This window comes from Nycticebus coucang, chromosome 4 (genome assembly GCF_027406575.1).
Source record: "Nycticebus coucang isolate mNycCou1 chromosome 4, mNycCou1.pri, whole genome shotgun sequence".
In the NCBI taxonomy this organism is placed as follows: domain Eukaryota; kingdom Metazoa; phylum Chordata; class Mammalia; order Primates; family Lorisidae; genus Nycticebus; species Nycticebus coucang.
Window position 1 is genome coordinate 93,941,409 of NC_069783.1, and position 25,385 is coordinate 93,966,793.

General features: G+C 41.6%; 1 protein-coding gene across 3 annotated transcripts in view; it reads right to left on the bottom strand.

Moving 5' to 3' along the window:
* Nucleotides 1-2,813: 2,813 nt before the first annotated feature.
* The window catches only part of AFF3 (ALF transcription elongation factor 3), a 565,722-nt gene continuing 543,150 nt past the window's right edge, over nucleotides 2,814-25,385 (bottom strand). For 2 of the 3 annotated variants that reach the window (XM_053588375.1, XM_053588374.1), the window contains exons 18-24: nucleotides 22,654-22,717; nucleotides 20,058-20,194; nucleotides 16,507-16,578; nucleotides 13,768-13,861; nucleotides 9,234-9,283; nucleotides 8,867-9,090; nucleotides 2,814-6,595 (exon numbers count right to left, since the gene is read on the bottom strand). In XM_053588375.1, the coding sequence (XP_053444350.1) occupies nucleotides 6,474-6,595; nucleotides 8,867-9,090; nucleotides 9,234-9,283; nucleotides 13,768-13,861; nucleotides 16,507-16,578; nucleotides 20,058-20,194; nucleotides 22,654-22,717 (763 nt within the window). In that variant the 3' untranslated portion in view covers nucleotides 2,814-6,473. The remainder of the gene's footprint in view (nucleotides 6,596-8,866; nucleotides 9,091-9,233; nucleotides 9,284-13,767; nucleotides 13,862-16,506; nucleotides 16,579-20,057; nucleotides 20,195-22,653; nucleotides 22,718-25,385) is intronic. The other variant, XM_053588376.1, reaches the window with a different exon arrangement.

A 25,385-nucleotide genomic window follows, 5' to 3' on the forward strand; every position in this document is an offset into this window, starting at 1 on the left:
AACCAACCCAAAACACCCCTACTGAGTGTAAACTGCATCTTGTTGGCCCCAATCTGCTGATCCTTTCACTTGCTCAGTGAAGTAGCTTATGTCTTACTTCACACAGAGGAAACTGGGGCGTGAAGAGGAGCTTTACTCAAGGATCAAGTGCAGCAGGGCACAGGCAGAGTGTTGGGAGCACCCCAGTTGTTGTTTTAACTGCTTATCCCCAGCATCAGTGAGCTTCTACACTGAAGCTTTGTTTCCTAAAAGCCCCCACTGTCTCTAAACTGCTCTACTAAAGAGTTAAGATACTAAATTTGACTTCCAGAACTTAGAAACAGGAGGAACAAAAAAAAAAAAAATCAAGCCAGCTTACAGAGAAGGTCATTTTGGGTTGGTGGGAAGCCCTGAGAATGTCGGTGGATTAATGATCACTTTGCAAATTACTCAAAAGCAAGCGTCCTTGTTGCTATGTTACTACTTAGACGGGCCTCAGTGAGCGCTGGTGATGCTATGGAAGTGTCTATAATTAAAGACTAGAGTGATACGTGCTTTGAGTTATTGACATCTTAACTACATGGCCATACTTTAGGATCTGGAATCACTCATGCCATAGGATGAAGGTAATATTGGAGACTCAAAGAATGTTCTTTGCAAAAAAAAAAAAAAAAAAAAAGAGAAAAAGTCCAATACCTTTGGCTACTGTGGAATGGAATGCTGTTCAATCAAGTAATGCACATTTCTCAGTGTTAAGTATTTTCTCTTTGCTCATATAGGCATCTAGAAATAAAGGGATCAAAAATACATTTTATGAAAAACTGAAAATGCCTTCAAAAACTAGAATATTGTAATGGAATGTCATGACTATCATACAACTAGAACATCATAATTTTTTTTTATTTTTTGAGACAGAGTCTCACTCTGTCATTCTTAGTAGAATGCCATGGAGTCACACCTCACAGCAATCTCAAACTCTTGGTCTTAAGTGATTCTCTTGCCTCAGCCTCCCAAGTAGCTGGGACTACAGGCGCCCGCCACAACGCCCAGCTATTTTTTTGTTGCAGTTGTCATTGTTGTTTAGCAGGCCCAGGCCAGGTTTGAACCTGTCAGCCCTGGTGTATGTTGCTGGTGCCCTAACCACTGACCCATGGGCATTGAGCCCATCATTATTTTTATAACCCAGCAGCACTGTCTGAAAATCCTGAACATTAGTGCTATTTCACATTATGTCTGGATACAATATTTCCTGATGAGCTTGCACTATTTCAAAAACTGGTAGAAAACAAGTACTTGATTTGTTTTCCAGGCCTCATTAATACTTCCTGACACTTAACGACAAATGCTGATCCTTGTGTTGACTTGCAATCAGTGCCTTGAATTCATCCCTCAGATCAATGTCTTTAAAACTGGCTGTAAGAGGTGGATTTGCAAAGTAATGCAGATATTTAATCCCCTGGTTCCCATTACTGTAAGAGCTGTGGATCCAAGTCCCCTTGCAGCCTACCTAAAACATACTCCCTGCTGCCTCACAGTGCCAATTAAATAAAAACCCAAACCGTGGTCAGATGTAATTAGTTTGAGAACAGCGTTTATCATTTTCCTCATGCCAAGCAAACAAGTTAACCCCTTTGGTGACATATACAGACTGATTTGGACAAAGGGATCACAAATCTTAAGTCTGAACATCTGTATTGCTATTTGCCAGAGGTTGTAATATTGAAAAACTGTGCTCCTCTGAGAATGGGAAAACCAAATAAACTCTGGCTCCAAATTGTTGGAAATGCGGTTTGTGTGATGAGGTTTTTTTCCCTCTCCCCTCTTTCATTTAAGGAAAAATGTCTTTCAAGACTTCCATTGATTCAGATTTCTTCTTACAATGTTACTTCTTAAAAATTTGATTGCGATAGAACAGACTTCAGCTGGGTAGCAGGCAAAGCTGCAAGACAGACTGTTCTTGAAAGACTGCTGGCCGTGTCTTAGGGCAAACCAGCTCTGAAGAGTATGAAGCTCAAAGGTTCCGGAAGCAAGCCGCGCCCCCTGTCCTGGCCACGCACACCCCCCCGCCCCCAATCTGTGTGATGAAGCGTTCTTCATGGTGACCCAGAGCCAGGGTTCTTCCTCGTGCCTCTGCTTGTTAACGAGGACAAGGTCAGGAAACAAACCTTTCCTGCCCTCTTCTCTTGAGATACTAAGATGGTATAGGGGGAAAAAGACAGAGAAGAAAAAGGGGAGAGAGATAAGGCTTAAAATGAGGTCAAAAAAAAAAAAAAAAACAAAAAAAAAAAACAAAGGCGGATATATCATGTCAAGCAACTGGGTATCACATTTCTATCTACTTTAGTTCAAGATTCCTTAGTTTACTCAACCACATATTGCAAACATGATTCCACCATGTTGGTTTGAGTTAGCAAAGCCAGGCACTGAGAGAATTAACTTGTGACCTTAAAGAACACTGAACAAAGTATCTCAGGGCCACTGGTTGAACAGAAATGGACTTTTCTGTTCCCATAGGATGAACTTCTCCAGCTTCCTGTTCTGACTTCTCTGGGACACTGGAGAGTGTCTGTGTACCAGGAAATGTGTAAAACAAGAAGTAAAATCTGGTTTAGCATGAAGATAAACATACTTTTTCTCCATGAAAAATATCAGACTTAATGATAATCTGTGGGAGCTACGCTGAAAACATTCATGAAATAAAAAGGTTGCTTCTTAAGAGATTATGAACTGGGAATCAGAATACTGACTTGAACGTATTTTGATTCTAAAGTTTCCTTGTAAAAATATTCACAAAAACTGGTGGACATTTTTTACGTACAACTCGATTTCTCTCATTTACAACATAAGTCATTTAATGTAACGTTTACGACCTTAGAAAGGCAGACATATTTAATCCAAGTCCATTTATAAATTCCAATTTCACATGGATTAAAAACTGCAGATAAATTAAGTCACAATAATATCCTGTACATGCATTAAGGCTGGTGACTGCTAAAGTCTCTTGCTATCTACAAACAGGAAATCACACGCAGATGATTGGGTCTGAAGAGTGTCTATATCATTAAAAAAATCTTGCTTTTTTTTTTTCCTTTTTGGTGATACAGATTTCAACAGTAACTCTGGAAAACTGTGAAAAATGTTATTTAAAAATATATATGTATATACTACTGCACAGTTTCAAAGATGTGATTCATAAATAATGTTTGCTGCACTAATTTTATAACAATTACTGCACTTCCAAGGTGATGGGAACACGCAGGACTTATACTCAATATTAGGCACTAGAATATCCTTCAGGCGTACTACAGTTTTATGTTAACTGTATTGTACATATATATTTTTAAATGTATGTATTTATACAAACTGTGTATATTATGGATGGGGTGTCAGAAATGTACACATCACTGTTATATAATACACACAACATTGTTGTACATATTAGGATAAGTTTTAGTGCAGAAAGTCTTGTTGCATTGCATTCCATGTGTTCAATCTAGTACACAATTTGTCAACTCTTCAGATTGTTTTTCCAGTACGTTCCTTTTTAGATAGTGTGTCCAAGTTTCCATTTGCAATTTGAAAGTTTCCAGAAATGTCTGTTTCAACCAAACCTTTCTCTCCAGGCACAATTCTGCAGGAGTCTGATCTGCGTAGAGCAGTAACAAATGCCAAATTTTAATAAGGAATATATTTGGGCTATTCTCTCTCAAAGATAATTTAACATTGTGATAAAGGATGGCACCCGTTCAGGTCATGGAGGGATAAGGTTAGTTGAACTTGTGTTGAATGTCTGAGGAAAGAATATATCTTCAAACAGAAAGAAGTGGTAATGAAAGTAACCTTTAAATTCTAGAGTCTCTGGGAGGACATACATCCAACTGTGAGCAGTGGTTGTTTTAGGGGGGATGGGAAACCAGGGACTTACATTTTCTACATTTCTATATTTTTTGAATTTTTACAATGAGCAGGTATTACTTTTATAATCAGAAAATACAAGAAAGACATTTCAACTTGGAACAAAACTAAATAAAACGAATGAGTTATGAATGACTTTCCTAGACAACAATTAGAAGATGGTTTTACCAAAATCATTTATGCCAAACCCAACAGAGACTGCTGCCCTGACATGCTGAATAGATGAAAATGAGAGGTACTGGGAGGAGCTCCATGGTCTGATCATCCCCCCAAATGACCAGTTTCAAAAAGTTTTGGTCGTCAGACTGGGTCATCAGAGTGCTGATAAATGCTACTGGTATGACCAGCCAGAAGCCAGCTGCTAAATGGGACTTCCCAGGGAAGCACGTCACCTGGATGCCACAATCAAGCTTGAAACTTTAGTGATGGGCAAGACCAGAACAGCTTCCTGGGGTGCAGAACAGGACTGGAGGTTCATCCCTTTATGTGAGTGTTTCAGTATTTCATCAGAACTTACCAAGCCTAAGTAGAATGAAGTCTTAGTCCTGCCAAAAAAAAAAAGACTCAAAATTTTTTAGGTTCAAATTTCCTATAGAGGATGGGATCATGAACTCTGCAATAATTAGCAAAAGAGATGCAACAAGCACCACAGTTGGATAAATTTAAAATGGAAATATTTGGAAGTATTTTCAAATGCTTGAAGGCCGAAGCCAAATGTAAATTTTACAAGCCCTCCACTTTTTCATTTTCAATTAACTTCAAATCACTAAAGTTGTTTGATCCTTTGTATAGTTTTAAATCAGTGCTTAGAGTTAGGGAATTACAGCAAACTTATTTTCCACCCACAGACCGGGATGAAAAAAATGTTAACAGTGTAACCCAACCTGTAAGAATATCAGCAAACGCATCTACTGTAAATATTCTGACCCACCATTACCTTGAAAAAAAGGAATGCTCCATATATTGTATCATCTACCTTTCTCAGAACATCCTGGTACAATTCTGTCAAGTAAGAGGAGGCCTCAAGGACATGGCAAGATATACCTTTTTTTCTGGAATTATTTTCCTTTTACCAATATTTCATATCCAAATATATTTAACAAAAATACTAAATCTAGGGTATGATACAATACTATAAAAGAAATAAACTTCAGACAAAAACTGTAAACGAGATGTCAAAACCTATAATGTAAACTTAATTAAAAAAATAAAATAAAAGGAAAACTATGAGAAAGATGTAAACATAACAGACGTATAAGATACAAGTAAGATGCCGATTGTTGCTACCCCCAACAAAGTTGTGATCGTTGCAGGAGAAACGTCCTCTGGATTGTAAGCAGCTTAATAACCAAAGCCTGAAAAGTACACCCCAAATCAAAATGCATGGAAGGCCTGCACTGGCACATTCTGTGTGAAGGGTGGGAGACTCAGACAGCATTACTATAGCAAATAGATCTGGGTGGCGCCTGTGGCTCAGTGAGCAGGGCGCCGGCCCCATATACCAAGGGTGGTGGGTTCAAACCCAGCCCCGGCCAAACTGCAGCAAATAGATCTTAGCCTGATAAGCCAAAGTTACAGACTCCCAGTGAAGGGACATTCTAGCTAATGTCCTCCTTTGGCCAAGAAAACTTGTAAGAAAGCTATTATGGAAAAAGACTTGAAACATATTGTTTGGCAAATGCCACGTGGCTATACAGTCACCAAGTCACAGTGGCAGGAAGAAGAAATGCCTGTGCCTAGTGGGCTTGTCACAGGTGCAGAAGATTCCAATTCCTAACTGAGCTCCAAACACAGCCATCCCTGCTTTAATGTTTGTTAACTTCAAAGACACTGAATTTTTTTTTTTTTTTTTTTTACCCAATCTCAATGCCATTTTCGTACTATTTGGGGACAGAGCAGGCAAAGCCTGGGGGAATTGATCCATTTGCTTGTAATGTGTTTCATTGGTAATAAAGTCAGATGAGGGAAATGTATCAGAGGAAGGGCAGGGTATGTGGTAACATGCAATCTAGTAAACTTCTGGCACAAAAATAACTGACTTATTTTTGTTATTCAATTACCCATTAATACATACCAATCAAAAATAATTGGGGGCATAGTATATTAACACTGAAAGTAATCAATAGTATAAGACCTAGATTCATCTTAACTGGCAGTCAAGCTTTGGGTGTGCTGTATTGCACCTGGTTAACTAACGCACAAGATTTTGGTTGAATTTTTTAAAAAGTCATGGTTTAGCATTAGCATAGAAAGTGTGTGTGTGTGATTGTGTGTGTCTGTGTGCGTGTGTCTGTGTGTACTTTTCTAATCAGGAACCTCTGGTCACTTTGTCTAGCCTTGGAAACTAGACAGAGAGATGTGTTCTGAAGAGCTGTGTGTCTGACACACCTACACAGGCGGCTTCTCACACACGCACACATACAAACACACATGCCCTGGGAAAAGACCACTGTTCAATGCTCAGGGAATGTTCACTGGAGTTTGTAGATGCTGTGGCCAGGAACTTCAGTAGCACAGTGTCCAGAAATGTGGAGCCGTGTGTGGAGACCAGAGCACGAGCTGGCTCAGGGGAGAGGTCCCTAGGACAGGTGGGTGCTGTTCCGCAGCCAGTGCAGGCCCTGCTGGGAGTACTGGACCAGGTGCTCCATGCTGCTGTGCAGGGTGACGGGGCCCATCAGCAGATCCAGGTCATTGAAGAATTCTAGGGGATGGAGAGGGTTGTTAAGAATGCCACGTGTTAGGTGTGCTACCCACTACCCTGGGTAACCTGAGTGACTTAAGTAAAAATTCCATTCATGGTCTCTATATGATGGAGGATTCTCTATTCTATCATGTGCCTTTAGCATTGCCTTGAGCCAAATAAAATCCAAGGGTGGAGAACTCACCCTATTATCCAAATAAATAAATACGCTATATTTGCCATTTCTAATTCAGATGAATAGCATTTGCTCAGCCCAACAGCAAAGAAAATCCGTATATTCAGACTACACTCTCCTAGTGCAGGAAGGCTTCCCACTCTGTACGTCAAGGTAGCAGTGTCGTCCCTTATCCTGTACTTAAATCTGCCATGCGCCAACCCCCTGGACTGAATCCAAGGGGTGAAGCTCCAGGCTCCTAGGACAAATCAAAGATGGGTCCTGTGACCTGTCTACAGAAGTCACCTTTAGCTTCTGGACATTTTCTGGGTTTGTCCTTTCATTAAACATTTATTATGTCCCAGGGCGCTCTGCTAGGTGCGTGGGGTTAGAGATCAGAGAGGACACCAAGATGAATCATGGGTGGGCTCTACACTGTAATCTGATAGAGACAAATTCACGTGACTGCTCTTGTAACACAGCTAATCGCTGAGTTAAGGCTCCTTGCAAGTAGGTATTTGGGAGAAGTTTCTCAAAGACGCTCACACACATGCTGAGTGAAGTCCTGCTGGGGATGGGAAATGGAGGGCCAGGGAAAGCTTGGTTGCAAGTGGCTAGGAGCTTGGCCACAGCAGGAATCCAGGAGCAGAAAAGAAAAGGAGGAGTCAGTCTGGGTGGGGGAACAACGCTAAGTTCGCACAGGACACTTGGCACTGAGCCCTCTGGTAGGAGACAACCCCCAGGCAGCAGTGCCATCTGGAGCGTGGCCTGCTCAGGGTCTACAAACTGCACACATGTATTTCTAGGCTTTGTCCTTTCTGTCTGTCCATCTGTGACACTTACTCCATCCCATCTTGGCCACTCAACTGCTTGGTGATTTTCAAAACCCTGTTCCACACCAGGTCTTCCAGGGAGCTTCTCCTGGAGCCTCTGACCTCCAGGGCATTCCCACTGGACCTTCAGGGTGCACCAGCTCCAGGCTGCACATGATGTGCTACCTGGTTTTATTAACAATCTCACGCCCTCAGGACTCACCTGTACCATGCATTCCTCATCTCATTTTGGACGTCCTGTGTGGGGAGGCCTATGCTATCTCTGGGACATAATTTGCATTTAATGGTCTGAAAGTGAGCTCAGATTTGGACTCTCACCTGTTGCTGGAGGGACAGTGGTTAATGAGTATAAGCTTTCAGGAGAAAAGTTAACATTATGTATCAAGATGTATAACAATTCATACCTTAAAAGAATCTACACTTTTTGACTCCAAAATTGTTCTACTTCTGCAACTCCCTTCAGGACCATGAACAATGATTTATATAGGGGTATTTATCACAACATTGATTGTCACAGAGGATAAAAACTGGAAGTAACCTGAATTTCTAGCATTAGGGAAATGGTTTGAGAAAGCATGATACTTTATGATTACATAATCACTATATCATGCTAGTATTATAGTATAGAGACACTATAAAGGGTACTTTTGAACCAGTTAATGTCATGAGAAAATGCCTGATATAATAGCAAACGAAAAAAGGATATCAAGCTCTGTCCAGCATACACTACGATCTTATTCTGGAAAAATAGTGAATATTGGCAGAAGAAAGACCAGAGGAACTTTGGTAAACTGTTAACAGTAGTTATTTCTTGGTAATAAGATTACTGATATTTAAAAACTCTTTTCCCTATAGTTTCTGTACTCTGCAAATGTAGCCACAGTAAGCATGCATGACTTTTATAATTAGTAAAAACAAACATTACTTAAAAAGAAGCCTACCTTACTGGTGCACATAAAACCCTCTCTTTCAGTTGTAAGTAGCTGGCACTTAAAGAGCTAGTAACATTCTCATTCATTCCTTAGTTCAAAGTTTCAGAGCCCCAGCTATGTTCCAGGCATTGGGCTGGGTCTACAAATACATGTTAAAAGGATGTAATTCCTCCCTTGAAGAAGCTCACTGTCTGAAGGGATAACACACATGTGTGTACCTGCAGCTGCCTCACGTGGGCATGGGCACAGGGGCACGGGAGGAGGCCGCGAAGGTTTTCCACAGCCGCTGACGGCTCCTATGGTTTCCCCTCAGAGACACTCTGAGAACTCGGGCTGAGGGAGGGGCACATACCTCGGTTTTCCTTGGCCAGGTTGTCGGCCATCTCCCAGTAGTCATAGCTGTGCAGAATGCTGTTGGTGATGCTGACATGGTTGGCTGCCATCTGGTGGATGCGCTGCGGGATGCTGACGATGGTTGACGGGGACAGGGCATTGGTGCTGGAGAGGCTGCCCTGGGACCCCACGGAGCTGGTGGGAGAGGGGTTGGGAGACATGGGGGATGGGGTTCCAGTGCTCCTGGAAGGGGAGAGGCAGAGAAACCAGAGTGGCGAGGTCGGGAGCAGGCGAGGTGGGGCGGCCCTCAGGGCACTGAAAGCAAAGCGGTGCTGGCAGCATGCATTGTCTGGCTTATGGCATTTACTTTGGAAAAGTGAACTTACTTTCCACTGGCCCCCCACGGAGATGGGGCTTGGGCAGCTTTAGACGAATTCTGCAGGAAAATAAAAACAGTGACAGTGAGTGCCATCTGCTTAAGGTTAAAAGGCAGACAATAGCATGTTCTCAGGTGACTGTGGAAAGAAGGAAGGGCAGACTCTGCAGACAAAATGTAGCTTCAGAGAAACTGGATCTGGGAAGTTCCCATCACAAGGCTATCTGCTTTCTCTCTGCAAGCTTGTCTGGGGCAGCTGCACAGCCTGGGGCGGGGGGCAGGGATGGGTCACACAGGGGGCTAAAAGGAAGAGCTTGCCCTACAGCTTGGGTTTTTTATGTACAAATTTTAGGTACCAAATTAAATCATAATGCCAAGGGTTCATTAAATTCTGAACCAGCCTAACTTTTCCATCGTAAATAGTCCAATTTTCTAAAAAGGAAAAAAGTAAAAACTCTCTCATTCCTTTACACCCCCCAACACCTTATAATTTAAAAGGACATATTTGCAGAAACTGTTGACATGTATTTACTTAATACCTGAAAATACATAAAACATTGAATACTATTATTTTAATTTATGAAGTTGAAAAGTATTTCTAAAAGGGGAAATTGCTCTTGCATATCCCTAAAACAGTAGATTAAAGTTTATTTCCTAAACAGACAGGCTATTAAAAAATTCTGGTTTATCTGAACTTCTGATTTAGGATGTTCTGCTGCATGAAGGTGTTGGCATCAAGCATTTAAGAGACATTGAAATGCATGTCTTTAGCAAGGAAAGTTGCTAAGTACGCAGTTAGGAGCAGTTCGGTTTCCTCTCTGAGAGCTCAATAACACCTTCTTGGACAGAAGTCTGTGGGACCATTAAGGAAAGAGATGGTCTTTGTGATGCTGATGGAAATTCTCCCTTCCCCAGACAAGAAAATAGCCTCCGCCTGGCTCCCCAGAGACAACGTGTTTCTTTTGGTTAGAAAGAACTTTATGAAGTGGTGGCTGATTTTTCTAGTTTTAGTGCAGGTGTTATTAACAAGGTAAGAAACAGCCTGCCAGAACTCAGAGGCCCAACAGCAGGAGCAAGGGGTAAATATAAGGACAGAATTGCAAACCAGGCCACTTTTACTTGTCTCAGGGAATGGAAGTGTTTTCATGGAGAGAATCAGAAAAAGAAAACCTTCCTTACTAGGGGAGCTGCTCTTCCCTCTCCCTGACAGATGCTGTAGACACCTTTCTCAATGTGGCGCTACTATACTGAGCACTGGGTTGCTACCTCATCATGGGGTTCTAAGAATGTGGACAACAGAATGGATATTCTGAATATAAAAACACTAAGACAGAGGGAGAAAGATTTTGGGGTTGTGGAACAGTTCAGTTAAAGAAGAGAGAGAGAAGTCTTCCGGCCTGTTCCCCTACCACGAAGCCCCATGAATGAGAAACACTGGTGGGAACAAAATCTATGCCAAATTATCTTTGGTACCCAAAGTTTTCATAGTCTCTGAAACTTTAAGATGTATGTATGTATGTACATTTATGTACTTAGTTATTTATTTAGAATAGGGTTTACTCTATTGTCCAGTCTAGAGGAAAATGGGGTGATTATAGCTCACTGCAGCCCCAAACTCCCGGGCACGAGTTACCCTTCTAGCTAAGCTTCCTGCGTAGCTGGTATTAAAGGAGTGTGGTACCATTCCCAGTTAACTTTTAAATTTTTTTGTAGAGATGGGGCCTTGCTATGTTGCTCAGACTGGTCTTGAATGCCTGGCCTCCTAAACTGCTGGGATTACAGCTGTGAGCTGCCATGCCCTGCTTTAGGTAGCATTTAAACAGCCTTTGAAACTTTGTGCCCCCTCTTTTTTAAGGTACAAAGTTTCAGTTAGCAGGAATAAATTCCAGAGATCTATTGTACAGCATGGTGGCTATGATTAATAAGAATGAATTGTATATTTAAGAATCTTTAAAAGTAGATTGTAAATGTTCCCATCACAAAAACTAAATATGCGGAGTGATAGATATGCTTGTGACCTTGAAAATCACATTGTATGCCATAAATATATACACTTTGTCATTGGTAAATGAATGCTCAGTGGGTAGGGTGCCAGCCCCATATACCAAAGGTGGCGGATTCAAACCCAGCCCAGGCCAAACTGCAACAAATAAATAAATAAATAAAAATGAAATCACTTGTTTATAAAATAAATAAATAAAAAAAGAAGTCCTTGATTAAGGACAAATGTTACTAACTCCTGAAAGGGAATCTGATTTTTAGGTTGTATTCTCTATCCATTCTGTACATATTTGGGGCTGCATATGTACATTAAGAATTTCCTGTTGTAATCCTGTACAGACAGAATTAAGCTTCCTTGTTTGTCTCAATAAAAAAAAAAAAAAAAAAGAGTACTTGGAAAACACAACGCCCGGCTATTTTTTGGTTGCAGTTGTCACTGTTGTTTAGCAGGACTGGGCTGGGCTTGAACCCGCCAGCCTTGGTGTATATGGCCAGCGCCCTACTCACTGAGCTATGAGTGCCGAGCCTAAGCTTCCTTCTTTCTTGAAATATTTTTCTTTTCTTTGCTTTCTTTTTTTTTTTGAAGCTGCCACAAGGGCCAAGGAAAGCCTCAGACTCAGACTACTGCACCCAGTACACTCACGGGGTCTCACCACCAAGGGCAGTCCCATGGCACCCACAGAGAGACAGGTTGGCCTTTGGTGACTCTGGTATGCCTCACAGAGCCCAATCTGACTATAACAACACAGCAAACTACTGAACTTGACTTTAGGTGAAGAAAAGGAAAGGCTCAGTGCCAGTTGTCATTAGGACACATGATGATTGAGGGCCCAAGAGTTACTGTAGTACCCAGCCAAAGGACCCCTAAAGGCCCCTAACTGTCTCAGCCTGAGTCCCTGTATGTCTCAAGCCCTCCCCCCATCCCCCCCTTTGGGTTAATTCTGAGAATAGGTTTCAGAATAGAATAAGGAAGTTCCCTGAGTTTTCAAAAATTCCTAGCCACAGGTCAAACAATGGTGAAAACTTACTCCAGCAAAGTTTAGCAAAGTTTATTCTAGCAAAGCTTAGCAAAGTTTCTCAAGCTAAGTTTGTCCCCCTGTGAACCGCCATGCTGTAGCCCCGCCCCCCAGCCAACTCTGTAACCCCGTTTCTGAGCTAACTAGCCACATTCTGCTTCTGTGCTCACCAGCTTACCTGCCAACACAGCACAAAAAAAAGTATATAAGGCAGCCTGCTTTTCTCTTGGGGCCATTTGGCCTTTGGGGTGGCAGCTTGCCTATGCAGGTGTAATAAACCACCATCTGATTTATACCTAAAGTGGGGTCCGAGTTTTTCTTCCAGGTGGCAAATGAGTACAACATTTCATACTGGTTACTCTACACACACAGTTAGGAAGGAGGCAGTATGCTGTACATAGCCCAAGGGACCCCCAACATGGCCTAGTCATCACAGATAATCTCTAAGAAGGGAAGGCTGGGGATTAAAGGATCTTAAATGACAGTTGTGTATCTGACAGGGTTGGTGGAAGAAGAGATGGTATAATTTGTATTTCCCATAGATAAAGAAGAGGCCCAGAAGTCTCAAATGAATTATTAAGTTAGGGTTGGCTCCACAGTAGTACATCGGAGAAGGCTTTTTTTTTGGAGACAGAGTCTCAATATGTCACACTTGGTAGAGTGCCAACCTCACACTCCTGGGGTCAAGTGATTCTCTTACTTCAGCCTCCTGAGTAGCTGGGACTACAGGTGCTCGTCATAATACCTAGCTATTTTTTGTTGCAGTTGTCATTGTTGTTTAGCTGGCCTGGGCTGGGTTCAAACCTGCCAGCCTTGGTGTATGTGGCTGGCGCCATAACCACTGTGCTACAGGCGCTGAGCCCTATTTTTTTGTTGTTGTTGTTGTTACAGTTGTCATTGCTATTTGGCAGGTCCAGGCTGGGTTTGAACCCACCATCTCTGATGTATGTGGCCGGTGCCCTAGCTGCGGAGCTACAGGTGCTGAGCCTCAGAGAAGGTTTAAAAAATATTTATTCTCCCAGTGAAAATAATTTCATACACTGAGGTAAGTAAAGGCTGCACAGTGTGTGATTTTATCCTTCTAGTTACACATTGCTATCTAGTGCCTTGGAGTTCTAACAAACCATTTTTCACTATTTTAAATAATATCTTGATTAAAAATTAAATTAGCTACTAGAGACTAGCTAAGAGGAGTAATGACTGAGAGTTCTAAGTCATTACTTCTAACGGGAAGAAGCTCTAACTGAACATGAGGAATTTATATTAGCTATAAAGGTGAATTTCCTAGGACACTGGAATGAATAACTGGATCTTCTTTCTCTTGAGGCTATAAAAATACAAGGCGGCAGGGAGATAAATTAAATGGGCACTCAAGTCCCATTCTCTGAGCCCTGCAAGCCATAAGTGTGTCATAAATGGAGTTTGTCTACAGACCAGAGGTGACTTGTATCAGCCCTATACCAACAGTTCTATCAGCCTTGTTCAATTAAATACCAGCAACAGTGTTCCTCATTCACCAGACAGTACCTTGAAATAGTCGATGAGTGCTTTCGAGTACTTTACAGCATGGTCCCTTTTGAGTCGAAACATCCGCCAGTACAGGAGAGCCAGGCATCGGTAACTGCAGTAATAAAAAGAGAAACAGGCCCCAAAGAGTAAGTGTGTGTCCTTTGTAAACAAGACTTAAAAACAAAAAAAATCTGTCCAGTGCGCTCAATATTAACATCATGCTTTTGTATCCAAAATATTTCCATATGTACATTTATGGTTATGAATATCTGACCTTCATATTTTCCAAATAATGTAATTCAAAATTCCAAGAAGGATCTATAAATATATTAACCACGAGATCATTCCATAACATTAGCTTTATCGCTACTCTGTTGGGGAACGGGGCTGGCCGCTTCCTCCTTCCACCACTAGAGGGAAGTCCTTCCCCATGAGAGACGGGAAGAAGCTCTAGCACACAGCAGCTGCAGCTTCCTGGGTGAGCAGTGGACTCTAGGAAAATAAGAGCCCTTCCACCTACTACTACTGAACTTTCAATCCAAATAAAGTAAAGGTGGAGATACTTAATAAACAATGAAAACATAATATGGAGGGTGGCACCGTAGCTTAGTGGGTGGAGTGCTAGCCACATACGCCGAGGCTGGTGGGTTCGAACCTGGCCTGGGCCAGCTAAATGACAACGACAACTGCAACAACAACAACAACAAAACAAGACAAACAAACAAAAAAAATAGCCAGGTGTTGTAGCAGGCGCCTGTAGTCCCAGCTACTTGGGAGGCTGAGGCAAGAGAATTGCTTAAGCCCAAGAGTTTGAAGCTGGTGTGAGCTGTGACACCATGGCACTCTACCCAGGGTGACAGCTTGAGACTCTGTCTCAAAAAAAAAACAAAACAAAAAACAAACAAAACCATAATATGGAGAGTGGTTATCCTTTTATTATTTTCTGTAATATTTTTATACTTATTTATATATTAGCACTCTATCTTATACAATAACATTATAATTTTTTTCTTGAGACAGAGTGCTCACTATGTCACCCTTGGTAGAGTGCCGTGGCATCACAGCTCATGGCAATCTCAAACTCTTGGGCTTAAGCGATTCTCTTGCCTCAGTCTCCCAAATAGCTGGGACTACAGGTGCCCACCACAATGCCCGGCTATTTTTTGTTGCAGTTGTCATTGTTGTTTAGCTGTCCTGGGCTGAGCTCAAACCTGCCAGCCTCAGTGCATGTGGCTGGTGCCATAACCACTGTGCTAAGGGGACCGAGCCAACGTTAATTGTTAATTGTCACTAATTTATTATCCTAGTGTGGAACTTTAAGTTTGAAAAGAGCACAGAAAGCCTTTCCTGTGACTTATCCTCTCTTCCTTGGCACTCTTCATTCATGTTATAACAATTCACTGAAGCAGATCTGGTAACACCAGTGTACCGAGTAAAACTAATGGGTTCCTCTCAGCACACCAAGCTCGAGATGACATGATGTGAAACAACCTGAGACCTTCTCTTTTGAGCATGTAGCTACCATGGTTTTTGAAATTATTAGATTCTCTTAACTTGCAGATCCAGTTCTATGAACCTTAAGAGAACAAAAAGTTCTGGATCCCTTTTACCCAAGGGACCAACAGGGAAGTATCCTGGGATTTTAGAAGTGAAGTGAGATGTCCTGGGAAGATCCCAGGGGTAAAATTATTATCATTATTATAATCATATAATCATTATCACTGTAATCATTATAAATACATACATATATTATGTATTTATATATTATATATTGTGTATATATATATAGTATATATATATTATCTATTGGTTAACATTTTGAAAATAAAAAATATTTTATTATCAAAGTACAGTATAATGAGCTGCCCCTAAGTTTACTGTGTTGAGAACTTTATTATTTTTTTTTTTTGTAGAGACAGAGTCTCACTGTACCGCCCTCGGGTAGAGTGCTGTGGCGTCACATGGCTCACTGCAACCTCTAACTCTTGGGCTTATGCGATTCTCTTGCCTCAGCCTCCCGAGCAGCTGGGTCTACAGGCGCCCGCCACAACGCCCGGCTATTTTTTTTTTGTTGTTGCAGTTTGGCCGGGGCTGGGTTTGAACCAGCCACCCTCAGCATATGGGGCTGGCACCCTACTCACTGAGCCACAAGCGCCGCCCCCGTGTTGAGAACTTTAATGTGTCATCTCGCTTCAGTCCTACCAGTCCAATGCATAAAGCAAGACATGAATTATTTTGGTTGCATTTAAAATGTTAAACAAGGGCGGTGCCTGTGGCTCAGTGAGTAGGGCGCCGGCCCCATATGCCAAGGGTGGCGGGTTCAAACTCAGCCCCGGCCAAACTGCAACAAAAAAATAGCCGGGTGTTGTGGCGGGTGCCTGTAGTCCCAGCTGCTCGGGAGGCTGAGGCAAGAGACTCACGTAAGCCCAAGAGTTAGAGGTTGCTGTGAGCCATGTGACGCCACGGCACTCTACCCGAGGGCGGTACAGTGAGACTCTGTCTCTACAAAAAAAAGAAAAATGTTAAACGAGACAAATTCCATTTGGCATGATCTGCATTCACATTACTAAAACACAGGCAGGCCTACCTGCTTTTAAAACACATGCACACATACAGAAAAAATGATCCTTGTGTAATTGATCTGTCAATTTTCAATCACTGTGGCACTAGGAAAGTGTTATGCATTTCAGCACCTGGTTTGTCAATGATTACGTATGAGGCGGGGACGCTGTAGTAAGGTGAAGACGGTGTACTCACCATAACGCGGCCAGTTGTTTATCCTCTGGTGTGGCATTGGGGCCTGAGTGGGTTTTTAGTCTCATAGCATACCTAGAAAGAAAAAAGAAAAAAAGCAATTTTAAAAAATGATTTCTGATCAATAGCAGAACATTTTCTTTGATGGTAGTTCTCTCTGCCCAGTACTTAAGTTTTTCGTAGTGCTTGCTGATAATTCTTCCTTAAAAGCTAGCTGATGCTGCCTCATTTCCTCCAAGCTTTACATTAGGGTGATGACTACACCAAAATGACTTTTGTGATTGCCTGCCTACTTATTTTCCGCTTTTTAATAACACGAGTTCAAATGTTACAGATTGTCAGGAGTGGTATCGGCTCAAGAACTAGTCATGTATATGGAATCATGTTCATTCTCCCCATATATATATATATATATTTTTTTTTTTTTTATTGTTAAATCACAGCTGTGTACATTAGTGCAATCAAGGGGTACAATGTGTGGGTTTCATATACAATCTGAAATATTCTCATCAAACTGTTCAACGTAGCCTTCATGGCATTTTCTTAGTTACTGTATGTAGGCATTTGTATTCTGCATTTAGTAAGTTTCGCCTGTACCCATTCTAAGATGCAACTCCCCAGATATTGATTTATAGCTGAGTGGCTGCCAGATGGAGGCCAAGTTCAATCCTCTAGGCTCGCCTCAGAAGAATTTTCATTCCTGGTGCTCAGATGAATGCTTAGATTTATCCCTTTTTGTTTGTTAGGTAATTCATACTTTGTCAGCAGTGTAAGTATTCTGGGCACATTTTAAATCTATATTTGGTTCTATGGACACGTGCTAGGAGAAACTAGTGGCTTTTATGGACTGCACTTAATTTCATTTATTTCCCTATCCAGGGGAACTGAGGCCATGGCTTTCTCCCAATAACATACGAAGTTACATACGTGGACTCTTCGAGAAAGCTGAAGCAGTATGTATAATACTCAGAGCGTCCTAGATTCAAATCCCAGATCAGATGCTTATTAGCTGTGAGAACTTAGACAAGTGTATCAATACCTTTAAGTCTCTACTTCTGTATTATAAAAATAGACTAGTGTTGCTAATCACGTCACATTATTATAAGGATTAACCAAGATAGTGTTCGTAAAGCTCTCGGCATAGCAGGCTGGTTCACTGAAATTGCTCAAGAAATGATTCTGTTGTCTCGGTGCCCACAGCTCAGTGGTTAGGGTGCTGGCCACATACACCTAGGCAGCGAGGTCACACGGGGTGGGCAACACGCAGATTTATGTGGCAAATACAGTAATGCTATTTTCTAACTTAGCTTACAAAAAAAAAAACCACTCCTTTTGTTTTCTGGTTAGTTTAAGGGATTCTAACCATTCTGAACTGTCTAGAAGGTAGAGTATGTTCTCTACCACGCAAAGTTACTTGCACCAGTGGGCACAGTGAGGGTGGTATCACAGTACTCCAAGGTACAATTCACTGGCATCAGGCTTTTTTGTTGTTTGGACTTTAAAAATGTAAATGACTTTAAGCAGGCCAGGAAATTCCAGTTCACTGCAGGCCCTAGGCTTGCTTATTCATGCATTCCTTGAACATTTATTGAGCACATACTATATGCCAGGAAGAACTGTTCTAGGGACTAGGGCTATAACAGTGAACTAATCAGATAAAAACCAAACTGTTTTTATCCCTGTGCTCAAGACACTCACATTCCAGGGTATCTTACTGTTTTGGGCCCATCCAGTTGCATCCACTTCCTTCCCTGCCTGCCTGTGGGCATCTGAGGCTGTTCTGAGGAGGCAATGTGAGCATCAAGGAGCATCAAGGATCTCTTAAGACTAATTTAGCAGGTTTTTTTTATTCTGTTTTCTTTTCTTCACTGCTGAAAATACTACACCATATAAAATGAGAGTACAGAGGAATCACCAATACATTGGCTTAGTAGAAATGAGAAAAATGACAAAATAGTGTTGACTTTCAAAACATTCTTGAGAAATGCTTTTTTGGAGGTAATGTAAGGCTAGAAATTATATACTAAAGGAAGAGTGCTGTAAAATGCCCAGGAACATCTCTGGCCAGTGTATACCCAAAAGACTGTACCCTAAGATAACTACAAATCTACCACATGCAATGTTGGGACGTTCTAAAAAATACCTAAGCTTAGGTTGCATAGTGTCTCATAATCAGAAAGCCATTTAAAATTAATTTTAGGAACAATTATTTCACACAATGGGTATCAGATGTTATCCCAAGCAATTAAACTGGCTAGAAACACAAATCATACTACGAAGGTTTTAGTAGGGTTAGTCGATAAAATTTCCTTAATTGTTCATTAAGAAGACATTAATGGCTCGGTGCCTGTAGCTCAGAAGTTAGGGCGCTGGCCACCGGGGCTGGGAGGTTAGAATCTGGCCTGGCCCTGCCAAATGACAATGACAACTACAACAAAAAATAGCCAGGCATTGTGGCAGGCACCTGTAGTTCAGCTACTTGGGAGGCTGAGGCAAGAGAACTGCTTAAGCCTAAGAGTTTGAGGTTGCTGTGAGCTGTGATGCCACAGCTCTCTACCAATGGAGACAGTGAGACTCTGTCTCAAAAAAAAAAAAAAAAAAAAAGACATTAGGCAGCACCTGTGGCTCAGTGAGTAGGGCACTGGCCCCATATACCAAAGGTGGTGGGTTCAAACCCAGCCCCGGCCAAACTGCAACCACAAAAAAATAGCTGGGCGTTGTGGCAGGCGCCTGTAGTCCCAGCTACTTGGGAGGCTGAGGCAAGAGGATCGCCTAAGCCCAGGAGTTGGAGGTTGCTGTGAGCTGTGACACCACAGCATTCTACCGAGGGTGACAAAGTGAGACTCTGTCTCAAAAAAAAAAAAGACAGGGCAGCGCCTGTGGCTCAAAGGAGTAGGGTGCTGGCCCCATATGCCACAGGTGGCGGGTTCAAACCCAGCCCCAGCCAAAAACTGCAAAAAAAAAAGGACATTAATGAATGTGCCTTTCCAGGACTCCAGCATGGAACACAGGGTCTCCCACTGAACCCCTGGAGTGCCCCATCGGAAATCCTGCGCATCAGCATGTTATGTGTCTCATCAGCTGAGGTTGGCGGGCGGTGCTTGTGCCCAGGCTGTAACCCAGACTAGGGGGGCAGTACACCCCAGATGGCTCCTTCCAGAGAATCCCCTGAATCTGAGTCTTCTTTTCTTTCATAAATATTCCTAATCATTCGCTGATGGAGTTAAAGATTGAGATCATTCTAACCTGAGCCAGATTTGTTTTTTTAAAGCATCTTATGAGGTAAAATGAGTTAAAATGAGTTAAAAACCCTGCCACTTCCTAACTGGAGGAAGCAGGCATGTCTCAGCCCACCCACTCTCCTTCAGCAATCCGGGGTCACAGGTGCCGGCCAGCCTCGCTCACAAACAGAGCAGAGGAGGTGGAGTGTGCCGACAGGCCTCGCAAGACCTTAGGCTTAGGCTCTTATTTTTGGAGGATGAATGCTGGTTCCTGTCGCTGACACACGCTGCTCCTCACCCTCCTCAACTCCCGGCAGGAGGCACAGTGCTTACCTGATGAGTTCTACTGTTTCTGAATACATCGTGTAAGGAGATTTAGATTCCATGGGGCCTTGTTCCATTGCATTTCCACACTCAATAAATGACAAAGCTGCTTCGGCGTAGTTCAAAGCCTTTCCAAACTTTTCCACCTGATCAACAGAATTAATACAGTATCTTCTTTAATAACACGTTTTTAAATGACATTGTCACATACCATGTAGTTTATTAGAGAAACTCAACTTTTCACTTCCAAAATCCTGCGAATGAAGCTGGGGGAACAAAAAAATAGGGTACTTCCTTCTCTAGTTATTTTTTTCAAATTGCTCTTGGTTTGGAGTAAGTAAATGCTTACCCATAGAATTGTACCAAACCCACATGACAACTGCCAATCCACATTGCTCAGAACTTCACGGCAGCTCTGATTTCCTAATTTCTGTTTCTCTCTTTCTAACCCTTAATGGTTTGGCAACTCGGTTCCTTGTACTTTTGGGCTTTGCTAAGTATCCATCAAAGTTGATAGGTTCCGGTTCCATAGAAGAGTTTTTATACCTTTTTGGGTACATGCCCAGTTTGGATGGTTCCAGGCTATGGTTATTATTTTTTACGCTGTGACATTTCCATTTCCGTGCTTCCCTCTTCTCAATTGTTTTTCATTAATAGTTAGGACCTCCCTTAAGAGCAAGAGAGGAGAGGAGAAGAAATAAAACCCAAGGTACTATTTTAGCCTTGCCAAATGGGACGCAAAGTTGAAAATAATAAAAATTTTTTGAAATTCTCTGCAGTTGTATAAGTTTCTGTTAGTTTTTCCCCACATCGGCGAGGATAACCATGAATTAATCAGCTCTATATTCCTAAATTCTTATAAATCTAAACTTACACATCAAGTTCCTGGTTCTATACAAAGTGTACTATCTCTAGATAATTGCATATTCTAACTTTGGACTGCAACATCTCCCCAATTTTCAAATGATTCGTCCATCAAAACACAGATTGACACACATGTTCTAAACACTATTCTAGGCCTTGCCACTGAAAAAACAAAAACAAAACTTCGTTAGTAACGACACCTCAAACAGCAGAAATGTAGAACAAGATTCATTAGCAAATCAAAATTTTAAGCTACTTACAAACCTAACAAGCTATAAAGCACTATTTCTTGGCAACACTTGCAGATAAATGAAGTTATTTCATTAAGTATTTCCTAAAGCATCCCAGTCTGTGGTATGTGCCCTTGACAAACAAAAGCTCCTTCGAGGAACATCTAATACATTTGCAGAGAGAAAATGTGCACCTACGAGATAGTTCAGAGTGCAAGGCAGTCTGTGATTAACCAACACAACGCGGAAGCAAAGGGTCCAGGGCAAATGAAATGGCGGGAAGGGAACAAAGGATGGGGCCACAGCGAGGCTGGGAAAGCTGCAGGAAGGGGGTCTGAAAATGATATTGGGAAGGTATGGGAGGTTTTAACAGATTTGAGGAGGATGCTGAGGGTGTTGAGTGTGAAGCTCTGCAGGTGCAAAAACTCAGACGTGTGTTTAGAGGCCAGTGGGGGATCAGCCCAGCTGGAGCAGAATTCTCTCTCTTGGGAAACATCAACAGGAAAGGTAAGGTTGGGTAAGATGATGGTGAATGAATAAGAATTTGATGCTTTTCTCCAATAGGGACAATGGATCAGCTTCTTCAGATGACTAGAATTCCCCACCAGACTGAGACTGAGACCTTCCACTGCCCTTTTCTGTTTTCTGATACTTAGGGGTTATTTCCCCTGTCCCAGTGTTCCCAGGCAGTGGTCTGCACACAAATAAATGTCTAATGAGCACCATCAGTAGCACTGGAACCTTGTCCAGTACTCTTGTTGTTTAAACATCTCCAATATTCTGAAAGTCTCAATTTGAAATGCCTTATTGCTTTCCAGCACCTGACTCATCTCAGTTAGCAACACTGAATAGAAATGAATTACTAGGTAGGCAGGGAGCACCTCTGGATGAGATCTTAAGATGGAACAACCGTAAGATCTCTTTTAGAAAACAAATAGAAGTTTTATATTTCTTGTTGGAGACCTTCAAGCTTTCCAAAACAAGGGATTATTCAAGCAAGAAAAGTTATTCTTTGAAAACAGCAAACCATGGTGACTACTTAAGAGTCCCATGTGCAGATAATAGTTTCTATATTGTACAGTTTCAGAAAAAGCATTTATTTGGCAGAATACAGGAAGAACACCAGTGTTTTTGGAAAGAGATTTGATCCTGGGACCAACCCAAAGGTTGGCTAGGTTATCAAGAGAGAAAAACAGAAATCTAGATTTTTTTTTTTAAAGGAAAAAAAAAATAGTATTATCCACTGAATCCACTGGCTTTAGTTATTATTCAAACCTTAGGACTAAGTTGAAATATTCATTTATCCAGGGCTTTCTCTCGGTCAGACATTATTGGTTGAAGTCATAATTTATTGGGCTATGAACACTTGATTATATAAACGTTTCTCCATTTAACAGACCCAGCCATCCCTGTAATAGATTTTATAATTACCCTAGCTATATTGCCCCCGTGATGAAGCTGCAGTACCAACATAATTTGGAAGAATGTGTCTGGAAAGAAAAGGGTCTTACCATTGCATCTGCTTTATGCTTCATCCGTTTAGCTTCTTGCATAAAATAGTCTGCGCTGCGAGGCCTGCAAGGAGAGGATGATCTTACGTGTCATTATCATGGAAGTTCATGGTCTTTGGAAAACATTGCTTTCATTTAAAGTGAAATTTAAAAACTCTGCTTAGTATGGGAGTATTTTTTTACCTTTCCGAATATCTGCTTATAGGTAAAATACTGTGATTATTTTTCTCTGAAGTTCACAATTCTAAATACGCTCTATGTACGCCAGTATCTTCATTTACGGTTGCTTTAACTTGGTCTCCTGGTGCCTAATTTGTGAGTCATATTTTTTACTGCATGATTAAGAAAGCAAGTAAAAATTTTCATTTTATACAGTATTTATATAAAACAATCCCATTTTAAGGTAAAGACTGTAAATATATCTCATAAGAATTATATGGGTATGTTTGGGTGAGTATATTTATGTATCCTTATATAAATAAGTGTCATTTATATGCTTTTGTGGTACCTAGGGTTGTATATTTATATGTGTTAAATTATTTTAAAGCTTCACAGTGAAACATGAAAAAAGTAATGTATGATTATGTTCCAGTTATAATGAAGCTAACTGTAAAACGACATCTACCTTGTAACAATGCAAACATGGCATGCATTCTCTGGAGTTTTGATTAGCTAGATGGTAAACATTAACAGCGGACGTGTGCGTTATTAAAGCAATAACCCTGGCCACTGCTGACTCTGCTGGGAGATGAAGGTAATCCACCCAGAGACTGATCTGAGTGTGCATAATGACCCCAAGTTACACTTTGCTACTCCTCAGATAGTGCCTTCAAAGTCTGATAGATTTTTTTTTTAATTCTACCCAAACTTTAGGTAAAACTAAACCTTACCTATTCATAAATATGAAATATATGCCAGGACTTCCTGAATGGGAGCTACCATTAAGTAGTGACATTACTCACGGACTGTCTAACCTATTGTTACATGCTTATTCTGAACTGCCTTCTTTCAGATTCTAATGAATCTGTTACCTTACTCTGCTCTAACATTAGGTAGTCAGAGCATCCCTGTCTCCAAAGAGGTCAAAACACTTAGGAAAATAATGCATACCGTGACAACAACATTATGGTTTAGTCAATCAGTCATGCATGCAAACAAACAAACCAGATTCACAGCAAATAATTAATTTCAGGTCAAACATCACTGATGTTAGAAAAGGACCTGGTTTTCTGTCTCTTACTTCTCTATAAAATGGTGTTAATACTGCCATGACTACTTAACTTCTCTAACAAAGAAAAGGAACAGAGCCACAGGATGTCAGTGATGGGTAGGGTGGAACGCCCCGCCTCTGGCTGCTGGGCCTTTCACTTTCCTTGCCCTCACTCAGGCCTGACACCTGCTGTTCATCTTGGTGGCTCTACCACTGGGGTGTCGGGCGCATGGGGGGTGAGACTGCAATCTCCTTCATGGGAAGGTCCTGCTCCTCCCTGCCTACTTTGTTTCTTTTCTTTTCTGCAGTTGGTGGGACCAGCTCTGCTTTCTCTAGTTCATATCCTAGATGCCCAAACTTCTTCCATTTGGAGAGGTTTTTAGCTGCCTTTACAGGGTGGTTTTTCCTTCTTTGTCCACATATTGACTATCTACTTGGTCTTTGATTCCATTTCTGGCAATTTACATTATTTTTGTTGTTCCTGCTTGTTTGTTTCAATAAACTTTCTTTTTTAGAGTAGTTTAGAAGACCTTTATCTAAAGTCCTGGAGCCTATTTATTCTAGGGAAGAGAGAAGGGTTCAGGAGTCTTCATACACCTCTCCTCCTGTTACCAAATGCTATGAATGCTTCTTTGTAGACACTCCTCAGATTCAGGTTTGTAGGTGTACTGAACAGAAAGAACAGAGTTCCCCATACCTTCCTCCACCATCAAAGCTTCCCTTGAAGCAGAGGGTGCATTTGTTCCAATCAAAGGACCTATGATAACACACCTTTATCACCCAAGTCCACAGTTTATATTAGGGCTCATTATTGGGGTTGGACATGTACCCACCATTATAATGTTACATAGAATAGTTTTACTGCCCTAAAATTCTCTGCATTATTTTGTTTGTCCTTTTGCTTCATACCCTAAATATGGAAGGCCAGACCCCACCTCAAGCCCAAGCTCAGATCAGACAAATCTGGGCTTCAGATAGTCCTGGAGCCTCTTTTATTCTGAAGAAGTGTTCAGGAGTCTTCATGCACCTCTCTTCCTGTTACCAAATGCTATGAATGTTTCTCTGTAGACACTCCTCATTTTCCCCAATGACCATGTTTACCACCTGAGCCTGGGCTCTTACTTCTCTGGTTCCTTAGCCTCTAGTCTGACTCCCCTCCAATCTGTCCTGAGGGTTACCTTTTGGCCAGTGTTTGTAAAACATGTCTTTCATTACATCATCATCCTGCTCACAGACCTAAAATCAACCTCCAGGGCCTATGTGATCAAATCTCAGTTCAGGTCCCCAGTAGTCTTGCCTAAACTCTGTTAACCATATCAGTTATTTACCAAGGTCCTCGACCCAAATCAGGGGTGGTTTCCTTAATGTCTTGGTAACATGCCTAGAAGCTCTGCCTTAGAAGCTCTGCTCATCCACGCCCCATCTGGAATGCTCTTCCCTCTGCTCATTCACTGAGGGCTCAGTAGGAGCCAATGTCACCACCCCTCAAGTTCTCCTGCCATTATGCCTTCCATGTGGCTTC